This window comes from Vicugna pacos, chromosome 2 (genome assembly GCF_048564905.1).
Source record: "Vicugna pacos chromosome 2, VicPac4, whole genome shotgun sequence".
NCBI lineage: Eukaryota > Metazoa > Chordata > Mammalia > Artiodactyla > Camelidae > Vicugna > Vicugna pacos.
The window spans coordinates 68686420-68702777 of record NC_132988.1 but is presented as its reverse complement, the minus strand read 5'-3'; the positions used below and the strand labels follow the sequence as shown (position 1 = coordinate 68702777).

General features: G+C 41.6%; 1 protein-coding gene and 1 non-coding gene across 8 annotated transcripts in view; one reads left to right on the top strand and one right to left on the bottom strand.

Moving 5' to 3' along the window:
- Positions 1-15356, bottom strand: part of RUFY3 (RUN and FYVE domain containing 3) — a 74562-nt gene extending 59206 nt beyond the window's left edge. For 2 of the 7 annotated variants that reach the window (XM_072941027.1, XM_072941043.1), the window contains exons 1-2: positions 14607-14743; positions 491-678 (exon numbers count right to left, since the gene is read on the bottom strand). In XM_072941027.1, the coding sequence (XP_072797128.1) occupies positions 491-668 (178 nt within the window). In that variant the 5' untranslated portion in view covers positions 669-678; positions 14607-14743. Of the gene's footprint in view, positions 1-490; positions 679-14606; positions 15230-15297 lie in introns of those variants that run through there. The other 5 variants (XM_072941045.1, XM_072941039.1, XM_072941032.1 and 2 more) reach the window with 5 other exon arrangements.
- Positions 8127-8199, top strand: TRNAV-AAC (transfer RNA valine (anticodon AAC)). Its single transcript has one exon. It is a non-coding gene; the product is annotated as a tRNA-Val (tRNA).
- Positions 15357-16358: the final 1002 nt, after the last annotated feature.

Below are 16358 nucleotides of genomic sequence, written 5' to 3'. Positions count from 1 at the left end.
AATGCTTGACCAAATATTTTCTAGGTATCATAGCCTGATTAACATTACATCCTGATAATAGGATACCCTTCATGAGTGTTTCAACTATATCATGTACAACCCTATAATTACAGTTATGCTATTTTACCTTACTCTATTAAGGATCACTCTAATTTCTATAATATTTTAGCATCTGATCAGAATTAATAGCTTTTTCATTATCAATTAGGGTCAGATGTGATAAGTGACCTCAAATGTTCTCATTAGAGGCTTCAAGACAAAGAACTCTAAACAAGCACCAGCATCTTTTGAAAGGATACCTCATGGGGCAGGGAAAACATATTTTTCCCCAGTAAAGTACTGAAGGGGAGCTGGTGGTAGGTAAGCTTGAAAGGTTTTCAGGGTTGTTAACAGTTTAGAGTATGGGTTCTTCCTGCCTCTCCCTGACCCTCCCAGCCCAAGTAACAATGAGGATGCTGGTGAGACGCTAGTGGATGGGGTCTGACCATACCTTCATGGGTAGGCTCTGGGTCAGGTGTAAGTGAGATGTCATCCAGCTCTCGCAGGCAGAGCCATTCTCCATCCATAGACACTCGGAATTTGCAAAGGTAGATGGTCTCCATGGCAGCCTGTGTGATCTTGTCAGTGGTGGGGGTTGGCATGTCGGTCGGAGGCGTCAGAGCAGACATGATGACTCAGCTGGGACCACAACACACACACACACAAACACACACACACACACACCCCCAACAAAAATAAATAAAACCTCCTCAACAAAAATCCCAAATCCAAAGCTCTGTAACAAAGCTCTCAGGAAAAGGGGTAGAGGAGGTTAAAAAAAAAATACACAAGGAAAAATACCTTATGATTTAAGAACCAACTGTTCAAGATAAACAATTCTATACTATCTTTTCTCATAGACAGTTCCTACCACATAGCAAAGTAAGATGATGCTTGTCTTCTTCCAGCTTCTCTCCTTTTATCTTCCCTTCCCTACCCCCTTCTTTTTCAGCTGAGCCAGAGGCTTGAAATCCTGCACAGCCGATTCCACCTTAGCTGGCTTTAAAAAACTGGCCTCTGTATGAGTAAGTGAAAAATCCTCCTTCTTTGTGCAGAAAAAGAAATACAAAAGCAAAAAAATCCCAAACCAAAATAACAAAAAATAAGCCAATATTTTCTATTTAGCTTAAAAAATCCTGAATCGCAGAAATCACTTGCAGGATCTGCTCAGAGGAGCCGGGATGCTGAGTTCTAATAGGATTGGTTGTGCGCAGTAAGCAGGGTGTTGACCAAAATGGCTGACTAATGAACTGAACTGAAAATTCAAGCTCATGTGACCAGCTGCTCTGAACGGAGGGCGAGCAATTCCCAGGATGCTTTATAGATGCTGCTGATGCAGGGAGAGCAATTAGGCTGCTTGCTCTCATCCTGTACAACCCACTTCCAGACTGTGCTAGTCAAACTGTGATCAGACATAACACAATGCACATATCCTCATCAATTCCCCTCACTGTGGGATAAAAGGGCTAGATAAGTGGAGGACAATTCATACTGGGTAATACTCCATAGCAAAGATGGTAAAAGAGGCAGTTAGACTGATTTAACAAGCACATAATTCACCTCTTTTATCGTCATATACTTAGCTATTAAAAGTCTTTACTCTGCTAAAGATGGTGTTTTAGGGAAAAAAACTAAAGCAGATTTTCAATTTAAATACCATACTCTAAGCATTTATAATTTCCTTTTCCAAAGTACAGAGACCTAACTTTTTAGACTGGACAGAAATGTAAAAAATAACAAGAAAACTTGAAGTTAAAAAAGCAAAATCCTTCCTGATGAATGGCAATCCCCCTCTCCTTTTGATGTTGCTGTATTTACTAAGTTTCTACATTAGATTAGTTCCTAATAAGAGCACAGAACTATGTCATATCTTAAAAAGTCTCCCATCCTGGAACATCCTAAGGGCACGTTATATTCTCTTAAACCAGTCAACCAGCTTACCCACCCACCCACACAGCTGTATTATCCAGTGAGGCCTTTATGCCTTGGTAGCAAAAAGTTAGGTACTTGCTTTTTAAGATACATAAATAATAGAAGATAAGGGATGATAAAGGTTTTCTCTGAAAATGTTTTGGGCGATTGAAAACAAGTTGTTTCTTTCTTTCTTTCTTTTTTCTTCTTCTTAAGGGTCCAGTTTTGAGGAGGAACATACAATTTCAGAAAACATGTCCCAAGGTGATTTAATCTGTTCTAGGATGTCTTATCAGAGGGATACCTGAAAACTGAAATAAAACATTTCTCCTGGAGTATCATTAAAATTCCATAACTGCTTCCATTCTAATTTGAGATTGAGCTCAAAGAAAACAATGCTAAGAACCAGATCCTGTAGGCAAATAGGCATTTTCATGCTGTTAGAGAAGGCAAACTGGTATAACGTAAGAATGCGTATATGTATATGGTGTTCATAATTAGGAATAAAATCAGCAAATTACTAAAGAAAACAAAATATTCCAGGTAGGGTCATTCATTTCTATGTAAATCTCTTCCAGTGTTATTCTACATCTGGACCCAGGGCTATTCACACTCACTTATTCACTCACTTGTTCATTCATCATTCACTGAGAGTACGCCGTGTGCCAGGCGCTGGCATGCAGCAATTGGACAAGATCACTTTTTTAAGGAAGCAGAGTTTACATATCCAAATACTGAATATAAGCCTTCATTTAACACAATCACATTTAATTACAATTCAATTCCCTTCTAGCCAGACGTATTTCCATCATATACATTAAAGTTTAAAGGAGGATAGTTTATAGTTTCACTTTAAGCCATGCAATACTTTAAAACATAGTTAAGCAGTCATCAAAACCTTTAAATTAAACATACACTAAATAGTCCCTGGAACCACAACACCAAACATCCTTGGCTATCTGTGCATATGACATCAAGACTGCAGATCACTGATACAATCTTAACATACAGAATAGAGAATACAAATTAATCTGTGCGCTCTGGAATTGCCCGTGTCCACCATATTCGAATTTAGTCTGTCACAAACCATGACGAACTATCTCCCCACCAAGAAAACAATAAGCATTTACTTAATCCTGAACAGGAGATCTGGACTGATTACAACATGGCAGCACAAGAACATCTAGGTTAATAAGCAGAGGAACTTGGTTAACATTCCTTCCAAAGGTCCTTCTCTCCAGGTAGAGGACACAGGCAGGGAAGCCCAAAGCAATTAGAATGTTTGCCAAGGAGAGAAAAACCTGCCTGCACTGGGAAACCTCGAGTTTCCCATACCTACCAGTCTGAGGAGGTGTTAGCAGTCATTTCAGAAAGAAGAGCTGTGGGTGGGCAGGAAAACCTGTACTTCTACTTATCTAGGTTATGCCTGTTTACAGGTAAACACCCTTGAGTGTTAAACACTAACAATTACTCACTGTTCACAGGCAATGAATTTATTATGAAAACACTATCTTTAGAGGACTAATAAAAATAATTTTAAGTATTACTTAGTACTGTTTTTACATTTGGGTCTTTACTAAGTAAACATATTAGCTTAGAATATAAAGGTAATATTAAGTCATCAGTAAGACACACAAACCTTGACCTTTTTTTTCATAATCTTGTTTTTTCTCATAAACATACTAGTTTTAAGCTGTACTGAACTATTTTCTCATTTGATTCCACTTGTGAATAACAGCATATGCTTGTAAAATCATTCTGAGGAGGGCTGGGGTACAGTCTGTGGCTCTAAAGCAGAATTAACGAGCCTATGTGAGATTCAAATCCAAGATGATGATGTGAATACTCCTATCTTCTAGCTGCTTACACAGCCCAAATTTTCTGCATTATGATTGATTCAAAGCAAATAAGATACACATTTCAAAGTTAGCAGTTACATTTCTTTAAAGTGTATTTACTCAGCTACTATTTTAAGACAAAGACTGGGTTGTTACACCCAATGTCCCTGTTACACATGTGGAAAAATTATTACTACTTAAGGTAGCTACCATTTATTGAACTTCTATTTTCTGTTAGGTACTTTATAAATACCATATCAAATCATCACAGGAATCCTGCAAAGTAGGTACTGATACTCCCTCTTCATATACAAGGAAACCAAAGCTGAGCCATGTAACTGGCCCAAGATCTCACAGTTAGCAAGCGGCAGATCTGGGATCCCCAGCTGCTTCTGTCTAGAATGCCCCAAAGTCCATGGTTTCTTCTACACTTTGCAACTTCAGCACTCCATTCCAAGGATTAAATTTTACTCAGGGAAAATTAAAAACAAAACCAAAGCAAAACCAAAGCAAGATCCTCATGAAATTTCCTAAACATGAATTTGAACAAAGATTTGAAGAGAAAATTTTTAGCAGCTTTCACACTTTACACCTTAATGTTCCACAAACCATATATTCCACTTAGCCACCCTTAGACACTTAGTTCAGGTTTTTTAATCGGACATTTTCTGAGAACCTGAGAACCCAGCATGGATCTCTCCTACTTGTGCTGGCAGAGGGTGAACCAAATTCTTCCTGAACACCGTGAAGGACAATGTCACTTGCTTGCTGAACCACCACTGTGAGGACAGAGCTGAAAAACCATCCTACCAAGTTCCCTGCACATTTCCTGACTCAGGTGAACATATTAAGAACACCTGATACATTCAGAAGTGTGAAAAGATAAATGAAGGGATGGAGCGATTTTCTAAAATGACTCATTGTAGAACTTCTTTAAATTGCAAACTTCAATGTATAATTTTAATTGTTAAAAAAAACACCTCAATATCCATGAAACTATTGTCAACTGGAGAATGAGCTAACAACCTACATTTATATGCTCCTTCTTTCTTCTGATTTCCTGCCTCCCCTTTTGAGGCAATCACTTTTGAATTTTGTGTAAATCATTGTTTTTAAAATATTATTATACATATATAATGCCTATACAATATATATTAACTTCAGGTTTTTTTAACTTTACAATAAGGCTTCCATAACCTTCTAAGCCATTCACCCAACAATGCATTTTCTAAGATTCATCCACATTGTATTGTGTAGCCGTAGTTTATCCTTTGGGCTGCTAGTATTATAAGTATTATATTACATTTTATGTATAAGCAATTTTCCAAGCCATTTTCATGCTGGTAGGCATTTGGTTTACTTCTAATTTTTCAATTTTAAATGATGCTTTTTAGAAACAGATTTCTGGCAGGTATGCCAATTCTTCAACAGGTTTGAAGGTAACAGGCCATTTCACTTATTTCTTTTATAGTTAGCTAACTCCTCCTATTAATTACCTAGTTCCTATTCTGCACACAATAGTGCTTCCTACAATCTGTCAACTTGTGCAACTGAATCAGTTTGTAAAGCTCACAAGTTCTGTTTCCCAAGGCTTCCTGGGTCATGATTCTACAATTTAAGAAGAAATATCTCACCCCCTCCTCCACCCCTGGCTCATCTCACTAGTTACTTTTAGCACAAAAGGGTTTCCTTGATGAATTATCATCATGATGACATTTGGGAAAGCCCAGATGTTTCTGCTAAATTCTAAGATTATTCAATTGAATGGTCATGACTGTCACATGCCTCAGTCCTCCCTCCCACTTCCCTCCCTCCCACTTCCTTCCCTCTTGCATACAAAGATTTATTATGTCTAACTCTAATGTTGAGATTTCTACAAGTTTAGGTTTATACACTTGGCAGACTCAGTACTAGTCTGTAGATATTAACCAAGGATGATAATAAGTACTATAAAATGAGTGTACCTGAGAAGCTGAGTTGGTTTTTTGTCAGAAACAAACACCAGCAGGACTATTACAATGCATAATCTTTTTACTTGTTAAAATTAACCAGCCTAAGACTGGAAATAACGTCTACCTTAATAACTAAAATGGATTTAATGGCTAGGTGGCAGCAAGCAGCGATTTACAGATGAAAGCTACCAACTACTTAGTGGATGATCTTGGGAGATTCATCCTCTTGTCTCAGGATACTCAGTTATAAATGAAACTAAATAACTAGCTTCACAAAGATCACAGGTGCCAGGAGAAGAACTTTTGCCTGCTTTGCACACCATTACACACCTGCTTATAACAGTACCTACCAAATACCAGACTTTCAACGGATACTTGTTGGCATACAGATGTAACTCTAAAGCACTCTGTATTTTTGCAGTGGTATATTTCCACCCTCCTGTTTCACTTCAACCATGAAAACCCCCAAGTTCTAGAAACCAAGTTATGCCCTAACAAGCATGTCATTCTAACACAAGCTTTATTCATTTGTACGTAACAGATTCAATCATTCAACATGTACAAGGCATCTACTATATGGTAGCCACTATGCACAGATATGAAGAGAGAACAAAGCAATAGACAAGAAACAGTCAATTACAGGTGTTCAAGAAATTCCTAAGTCCTCGACACACAGATACATAACTATTTTCTCTATCAAATTGGTGACTTGTGAATTTCACATTCATTCATTCATTTTTAGCAAATAGGGCTTTCCTGGGTAGAACAAGGAACTAGAGGATTACTGGGGCCTAGAAAAGAGCCTCCAGTTTAGGATGTGATTCCAATTACAGGAGGCAGTTACGGAGGTGGAGAGCAGGTGGAATGAAGTCAGAACGCCCGCGGTGATCCTAGACCCACCACTTAGAAGCTGAGTGACCTTGGCAAGCTTCTTGCTCCTCTGCCTGTTTCCTCACTGACAAAATGCAGATACTCATATTAACTATTTCAGAGTTGGATAAAGTAGTGTAAGTGACACACTCAGCCTGGCGCTGGGCACAAAGTAAGCAGTCAGTAAAGGCAGCCACGCTCATATTAGAAGTGATTCTGCCTTCAGGAATTCTGGAAGGAAAACAAAAGCCCTACCATTACATGAAATGAAAGTCAGTAAGGGTGAATGTTCATGGGACTAAGGGAGAGGAAAGTAAAAAGCTGATCTGAGCAAAGGGTATGCTGGGGCATTTCTTGGGCCCTGAGGAAGGAAGAGGAGAGAGAAGTGAGAATTTTACTAAGCATTCACACCAGGTGACCAGATTTCCTAAGTTCACAGAAAAGGCAGGGGAAGCAGATAAATGTCTGTGGAGAGCCCCTAAACAGATTTTAAAGTCAGAGGAACCGTACTCTAAAAGGCAACATGCTGAAACAACTGCTTTCTACATGCCTCTTGCTGTCAGTGTGCCAGTCTCTCCTTTTCTTATGGATTATGAGGTTTCAAACTTTTCCCGCTCTGCTCCCTCTCCATGCCACTCCCTCTGACACATGCTGAGTATCGTGTCCATTTCACACGGAGCAAGTCTAGAACCAGACAGTCACTAAGATGGGCTCTGCAAAGAAGAATACCATCTTGGCCTGCAGCTCTGACAGATTTTAAGAAGGCTATGAACTTTTCAGTTATACAATCACAGGACCGTATTAATACGTACGTCTCAAGTACCACTGTTTTGTAACTCAAAAGGTATTTCTTTTCACATAATTTCATACCAATTCTTTAATGCTTATGGTGCACTACTGACTTATCAAAAAAAAATTTCAAGCTCATACTTGAGCCACTTTGCACTCTAGGAAGACATCATAATTAATGTTAATAAAGTTTGCATGGAAATGTAACAGTTGTGATGCTCTGCAAAATTCATTAAAATGAGATTCTACTTTGATTTATGTTGGCTACAGGTTATTTATTGCGCAATGATGGAGAAGCTGCATATCTTTTAGGCAACTCTTTTAATTATTTAAGGAATTTTCAAAAATATTAGCCAACAAGGAAATGTCATTATTTCATCCAGTTAATTCTGCTACACTCTCATCCTCATCCACCTAGACGTTTTACTACCTATAATTGACACTAGAAAAATACATTCTCTTAGCTTTCTGATAAAATTCTACCTCCGTAGCACATACGTTTCTGCTAAAAGTCAAACAGAAAGGGAAAGATGAAAGGCAAAGCACAATCAGGTGAATACGTTTTGAGTCCAATCCTACTCTTCTAGTCTGAAAAGCTGCTTTCTTTGCCACCTTTCCTCTGTTCTCTCTCCCATCCAGCAACTTTTTTTACTGCCCTCTACTCAGACTGGTTTCTTTAAGGTCTTGGTGAGGAAATATACAATGATTAAGTGCATGAGCTTTGGGGGGAGGCTGTAGCTCAGTGGTAGAGCACATGCTTAACATGCGTGAGGTCCTGGGTTCAATCCCCAGTACCTCCATTGAAAAAAAAATAATAATTAAGAAAAACAAACCTAATTACTTCCTCTCCAAAAAAAAAAAAAAAAAAGAACATGAGCTCTGGAGTCAGACTATTCAAGAATATGAATTCATTCTCCTTCAGTTAAAAAAAATAGATACAAATATTGAATCATTATGTTGTATACCTGAAACTAATATGTCAATTACATCTCAATAAAAACAAAAAACACTTCTGGGGATAGAGCCAGAAATCTGTGTTAACAAGACCTCCAGGTAAGTCTGATGCATGCTAAAGTTTGAGATAAGACTTTTTCTAACACCAAAAAAGTTGTATCCCAGTATATGATCTTCTAAATCCAAGGTTATGCTATCAGAATTTTTTATTTTATAATAGTTTAAATAAGTCACTTAGAGACTGAATCAAATACTCTGATGAAAAACATATATTGCCCCCATCTACCTATATGAATTCTATAGGGACTACTCCTCCCCATTTTTTTTCCAGCTTTCATTATTAAGTCAGTAGTTTTATGTATTGGCGCTCCTAACTATTGGAAATTCTAAGAAATACCTCTTATAAATATAACCCCCTCAAACTGGTAAGTACTGATACATGTGAAGTTTCTGCTTCTCCAGTTGGTGCATAAAAATATTCTATAAATCATAGCCACTAGGTACCATTACTATCTTACTAGTCACATTCTTTATGCATAATTGTTTGAGTTACAGAACTACAGGATAACTTCTGTTACCCAATGAAGAGCCTTTTAGGATCTTCTAGCATCCAGAATGAAGCTAAGATCAGAACCAAGAAAAAAAAGAAACTCTCTCTAGAAAGAATAAACCTGTGGTTATCAAGAGGGGAGGAGTCAAAACAAAGTCAAAGATTCAAAGATTACACCTGATATTCTAAAATTATTGCTCTGTCAATTGGAAGCATCATCTGACTTTTTGATGATGCCAGGACAGAACAGTAGGTAAAACAAAAGAAAGGAGGCAGAAGGGAAGAGAGAAATGGACTGAAAAGACAAACTGGGACAGTTTAGGCAGCAGTGGTGATAAAACAAAATCTAGGAGGCAAGCAGCAGACAGCTCGTCTGGTCACAAGGAAGGAAAAGGGGGCATGACCCAGCTCCCAGGATCTTAGAGGCTCGGGATGTCCCAGTCATTTCAGCTGTGTGTGAAAAGGACCCACCTGCATTCAGATACTCTAAAGGTGCCTGGTAGTCACTAGTCTACAATTACGCACCAAAGAGGCTTACATTTCTGAGGGTTTCCCCCCTTTTTCACAGACACTTATATCTGCCACTTGACAAAATGGCATTTAATGGATCAGAAAGTGGCTCTGCGTTCTGAACACAGTTGGATAAGAGCTGGAGGCTAATAGATTTGTGAATCATAGTATTGTAAATGGAGGCACTGCTCTACATTAATTACACCAAAAAGCTGACTTTTAAAAAGTCACAAATCGATCTAAAACCTACTAGAATGAGGTAAATGCTCAAAATTTTTGGATTTTGATGGTTCGACCCTTCCCCAGCATACCTCAGTTTTGGGCAGGTGCCTCTATATTTATGAAACAGAAAAACGTACTTTTGTCTTTTCAAAGTTTAAAAAGCATACAGCAGATGAACTGATTAATGTGTATTCAACCCTTGACCACGTATAATGTCTTCCAGACTACTATTAAACGATAAAAAAGAGACATGATAATAGAAATATCCATGAAAAGTAAACTAAAATCAATGAATAAATATATACACACACATTGTATATATGCACACATACATACATAATATATGCATATTTTTATATTGTATGTGTGTGTATAAAACTGTGAATATAAAATTAATTTTCTCCCCTTAAATATGCATTCCTGGGTTTATATGTAAATGAGAAAGCTCCTTCCCCACATCATGGATTCTTAAAGTGCTTCTGTGAGAAAAAGTGGAATGCTTCTAGAAGCCCAATTCTCTGCACTTTTCAGGGCTCAATCAAGGCATTCACTGTTAGGTAGACTCAACTTTGAAGTGGGTAGTCATAGTAACGCTGCCAGTCCTTTCCAAGGCTTTTTTTGTTTGTTTGTTTTTGTTTTTCTATTCCTTTCCTAGCCCTCCTCCCATCTCTAAACAGCACATACAAATACAGAAAGCTGCTTCTTTGTGAGTTGGATTTTTTTTTTTTTTGTACACTGCTGTAATTGAGAGAGAAAAGACAAGGGCAGAGATATGGGCTATCTACATGGCATTGCCTTAAACATAAATGTGTGCTGTAGTTCTGGGAGTTGGAAGAGGAAAAGAACTGTCAACAGAAGCTGATAACCATGCAAATGGCAGGGGTGCCTGTTCATTCCAACACCAAGAAGAAGCCATCTCTTGTCCATCCCATCCACCCACAAGACAACTTCTAAAGTTAGGATGAAAAAGGAAGGCATTTAAAGTGTTACCGGGCAAGAGCTGGTGTGCCCTAGGCACAGAAAGCCTAACTCTGATAGCAGGTGTTTGCAACAAAGTAAGGGTTGTTCTGCAGGGTTCCAAGCAAGTAGAATGGGCAGTTCATGCTCAAAAGACCTGAACTCTTGTATGGCTTTCAGGTATGGGTTTCTAAAGACAATGTGAGGGGAGAGGTTCGTAGGATGTGATCAGCTTGTGGATTGCCTTCTGATTGGTTGGTTGGTGGTGAGGTAACAGTGACATTTCAGGAATTTCAACCTTGTGGTTCCAACCAGTCTGGGGTCTACATGCTTGTGGTCAGCACATAGTTGCCATCCTCCACGTGGATGAGGGTCTTAGTTTCCATAGAAAAACTCAAAGATATGCATCAGATTGTTATCTACATCCCTTCAGGAGGAACCAGGAGTCCTGTGACTCTACTGTCCTAATCATTAACTGCTGGAGTCTGCTCTTTGGAACTCAGGTAAGGCCTACGAGACCGAAGCCTTTTCTTTTCTTTTCTCCCCACAAACAAGAAACAGGGGTCATGGAGGGGCTTTTGTATCTGGGAAGGCCCCACAGGTCCGGTTTGGTTTCAGTTCCCCACTTTGGTATGGGACAAGGAAGGGAATAAAGTTTGGATAGAGGGGTTAGTCATAACCTTGGAAGAGAAACATGGGTTTAGGAGGACTCAATTTCAAAAGTACTGGACCATGACATGCAAGTAGCTGGTGAGAAACTGGAATGGAAGGTGATACACCAAGGAGGAAAAGGCCCCATGAAATATGAACATATACATCTCTGGGAATGCATGGAAAAGTTCTAGGAGAAAACTCACCAAACTCAAAAGTGGTATTCTCTGATAATAAACTCTGCTGGGGGAGGGGTGGGGGAGAGGAGGGTTTGGAGGCCCACAAGAAGGAAAGTTCACTCTGTGCTCAATGTACTTTTCTACTATAAAACATCTAACCTATGACCAACAGATCCTTGTGTTACTTGTAATTTTTATAAATCAATTTTTAAAAAGGCATGGTAAAATTTATGAGATTTAAAAGCTAGAAGCATAAAAATTTAGCAGATTATCAGCACTAAAAGACTCAGAAAGTGACATAATCTAGTCAGAAACCTTTCATATTGCATTTCTGCTGAATATTTTATGAACATTAGATCCTGAAAGATTTTACACTGAAACCTTACATGTCATGAACTCTGAAAATTTAGGGTACCTCTTGTGCACACGTTTTTGCTATTATTTATCAGTGTCATTTAAAACAAAGCTTCTGAACTCAAATGTAAAGGCTAATTTTTAAAATCTCTGAGTGCGGTCAAGATTTCTAAAACAAAAAGATAACACTGCCTTAATATACAGTCTGTCAAAGTTATTATCTGTTACATACTTTGGGCAAATATATTAGCGAGAGTTAAAAATTGGGTGTTAAGGAGGCAAATATTCTTTGGGTATGGAGACTGCATCAAGCAGTGCTCTGGTAATTGAAATAAGACTTTTTAAAACGGTTTGGTCTTAGGTAGTTCAAGTGAGTAGTCGGGAGACCCTGAGTTCCGATATTCAGGCCCATCACAGAAAGCAATATTGCACTGACTGTGTAGGGCGTTGACAAGGAAGTATTTTTATTAATATCCAGAGTATTCCTTTTTTCTTTCTTTTTTTAAGGGCTCTTTTTTCTTTTTAATTTTTTTGGTTTTTTTGGTGGGGGGGGTAGTTAGGTTTACTTATTTATTTTTAGAGGAGGTACTGGAGATTGAACCCAGGACCTTGTGTGTGCCAAGCATGTGCTCTACCTTCCCTCCTCAGAGTATTCCTTTTTTCAAGTATGTGTATTCCGAAGTACATTAAAAATAACTGGTACAAACAAAAATAGTACAAAACAAGAACTACTTTAAGTCAAGTATCAGTGATCTTTTACTAATATGAAATGTCCCCAGTGACTGGTCTTTAAAAACAGTGGAAGTGGGACACATACACTTTCCCAGTAATTTTTCTGAGCACTTTCACACCAGTAAGCTTTTAATTTCAGAAATTAAAGGCCAGTAGGGGACTATTCAAACTTTATGTGCTAACAGATCATGCCACATATCTGCTACGATTGCAAAGTAGAGATCAAGGGATCACAATTACGAAACTCTAGCTTTCAGTCTTCCATTGATGATCTCCATCATGCTACGGCCCAAATTTCCTGACAACATTAAAAAATAAATAAATAAATAAAGCCAATCCTTAACAAGAAGGACTCAAAGTGAAGTTCAGATAATCCCCACAACTGATACTGGCTAAAACTTGAAAAATTCTTCTGCATCACACCTTGTATCACAACTGTTACAGAGTTATAAACAATTGAGAGGAAGGTCTTCATTCTATAGTGACTGGTTAATAAGCAAATTACTCAAAAATAGAAAATTTTAGGAAGGAAAAGAGATGCTGTATTTAAAGAACAAAGTACAAAGCAGATTCCTTACAAAATGAAGTAGTGTTGAGACTATTATCTTTACTCTCTCTGCTTATAAAAAGACTAATTTCTGACATGATCAGATACTCATATCTAGAGATTAGTGGATTACTCTAACACACAAACTATGATTTTACTAAGACTCTTAGTCGGTGGTCAGTGTTGGCTCCCATTCTAGGTAAGTAATAAAAAGAAGTCAACAAAGGACTCCCTCCAGCTGAATCTAATGGACCCTAACCTAGGGAGGGACCATCCAATCACAGTTTTTTTGTCGTCTGGCTTTCACTTAAACAGCATGGGCTCGGTAGGCAAAGAATCTGGGTCAACTTCATTCCTTCTATTACATTGTTATTTAGGACAAATCACTTAATCACATTGATTCTCAACTTCCTCATCTGAAAAAGTGGTATATTTGGCTCACAGAGATGTGAGGATTAACTATGATAATCACAGGGAATGCACACAGGAAATAGTCAACTAATGCTAATCTTTTCCCATGGGATAGATCAGATGCAGAAAAGAAAAAGTCCGGGTTTCTTGGCAGTGCAGACCAGTTAAAAGATTTGCTTGGGTACTAAAAAAGAAATCTCTAGCTCTATCTCAGAGACTGAGAGAGACAGACAGAGACAGAATGATTCCCTCTTCACCTTACGCAAGTTTCTCCCCCTTTTCAGAACTCATACAGCAAAGTATTCGGCATTTTTATCATGCCTAACATCTTCAGTCACATCTTCATATTCTAAGACCTTGTCTTTCTTAACCAGACTTAACATTCCTCCAAGAGTCTTACACATATTGCCTGCTCTAGGGCCCGTTCGCTGTACGTATCAATAGACATTTGCTGACTGATACAGCACAAAGTGGGGTCCGCTGCATTCAGATGGCTCTGGTGACAGTGGCTTTAAAAGGTGAAGGCCTCTTCCTGTCAAACGATAACATCCCGGTAAGTGCCCTCCCAAAGCCACACTTTCCCTTCTCGTCATCTCGCGCACTATTCCTGATTTCTTCCCATTCTGGGGGACGGATCTGTAATATTTACGGGTGCGGAGTGAACGATCGTAAAAAATTTAGTGGTCCAACTAGGGCCACGCGGGCGGCGGCGCGGCAGCAGCCACACCTACTCGGCAGCCGCGGCGCTCTGAGCCCGCAGAAGGCGGCGCCGCCCCCTCCTCGACTCCTCCGGGGAAGCCTCCCAGCAGAGACCCAGGGCTGGGACCCGGCGAGCACGTGGGAGGCTGGCGAGATCCAGCGCCTGGGCAGGGAGGGGAGGCTGGGCGGGAGCCTGCGGCCTGGGGAGACTCGGAGGTAAATAATCCGGCGCCCAGACAGCGGCCGCCCCTCTGCGTGCCCCCGGACGGGAGCGTACCAAGAAGCCACCCCCAACGCCCCTACCTCCTAGCCGGCCCGGCGTCCGGCTCGGCTCCGGGGACCCAGCAGGAGGCGGAGCTCCGCGGGGCCGGGCCGGCCCTTCCCGGCCGAGGCCCCCCCTTACCCTCCCCGCTGGCGTCCCCCTTCCCGGCCGCCACTCACGGTGTTTGCCGCCACCGCCACCGGCACCGCCACCGGCACCACCGCCGCCGCCGCTCGGGTAGCTCAGGAGCAGGAAGGGCAGCGGGGAGCCCGGCGACGGCGGGGTCCTCCAGGAGCGCTGTTGCTGCTGCGGCGGCGGGCGCGCTACGAAGCCGGCGCCTCCATCGCCCGGGTAGAGCAGGAAGAAGGGGGCGGCCACCGGCGAGCCCGGCTCCGATTGCCCCGCGGGGGAGGCCAGCGGCGGCCCCGCCTCGTCCTCTGGGTCCGCGCCCTGGGTTGGAGTGCGGCGCGGCTCCTCCAGTCGCTGCTTCCCGCCCCTCCCCGGCTCCTCGCTGCAACTTTCCGCGCCGGCGGTGGGCGGCGGCGAGGTCTCAGCCATGCTCGCTCCTTCCTTCGCCGCCGCCTCCGACTCGCGCTCAGGCCTGGGCGGGGGGAGCAGAGGGTCACGGCGGGGAGCCGCCGCCCCGTCCCGTCCGCGCCGCCACCTTTCTCCTTGGCTGCGGGCCGGTCTGGGCTCCGTCGCTCCGTCTACAGCCCGCCCCGCCGGGTCCGAGCCAGCTGGAGGGACGGCCCCGCCCGACGGCGCGGTCTCCCTACCGGCCGTCTCCTCCCGTCGGCCCCTCCCGCCCCGGCCCCCAGCCTGCGGCGCGGCTCCCCTAGGGGGCGACCTCCTCCTCTTCCCACTTCCCACCTTCCGCCTCGCTCCGGCATCGCTGAGCTCCCTGCCCACCCGGGAAAGGAGACGGCGCCCAGGGCCTCGTCCTTCCCCGTCCCCGGCCCGGCCCGACCCGACCCTCCCGAGCGGTCAGGTGTGTTTGCCACCCGCTCCGCCCCCCCGTGCTTGAACGGTGGGAGACCTGGCCAAACATCCAGGGGCGCTTCTGTGTGTAACCGCCTAACTTCATCGGTGGCACAAAGATCTGGGTTGAAGAGGCGAAAGCTAATTTTAAACAGGAGACTGCCCTCCCCCAACCCCGTATTAAACTGTACCATTTGTCTTGCACACGCTATAATTTTGACCGTTGATTCACGGTTTTGATTTATGAGCTTTTTCTGTGAGAAACCAGAGGTGGGTGTCTTCCTTTCCGCACTTCTTTTGTTCCCTGTCATATGCACTGTGTAGAAATGTTGTATGTGCTTTGGCTTTAACTCCCTGGTTTTCCGGTGTACCGGATGCGCATGAATGCATTTTAAACCAAACAGCTTAGAATTTATGTGGCAAGCGTCTATTACAGGGCGACAGTTTTCACTTTCATAGTGCCTGTGTCTCCCTAGTAATTGGCCAGTGGTGCTTTATTTTGAATATTTGAATCAGTGATGACTGATCCAGTTATTCCCGTAAGTAAACATTTCCTTCTTTAATAAAGACAATTTCCAGTTACTATCGTTATTCTTTGAGCTGGACTCCATGAACGTGCCCCGTATTTCCCAGCTGATTAACTTTGTGTTCGGGTTGCAAAAATGCTGGCATAGAATCCATATTGACTCATAATTAAAAATCACTGTTGTGTAACATTTTGTCCACCTGTTTTTCCCTCTTTATCTGGTCTGTCTTTGCTTCTGTGGAGGAAGTTATGCCTCTCTGAAAGGAAAAGTAAGCCTTTTCATTGTTATTCTCTGAAAAACCACCTTGAAATTTCAAGAAGTTACCATGAGACTTCTAATACTATCTTCCACCAACTCTTTTAAACCAAAATATATTTTAAAAGGAGGTGTTTACGAAGACGCTAACTTCAAGCAATCAGAAATTTC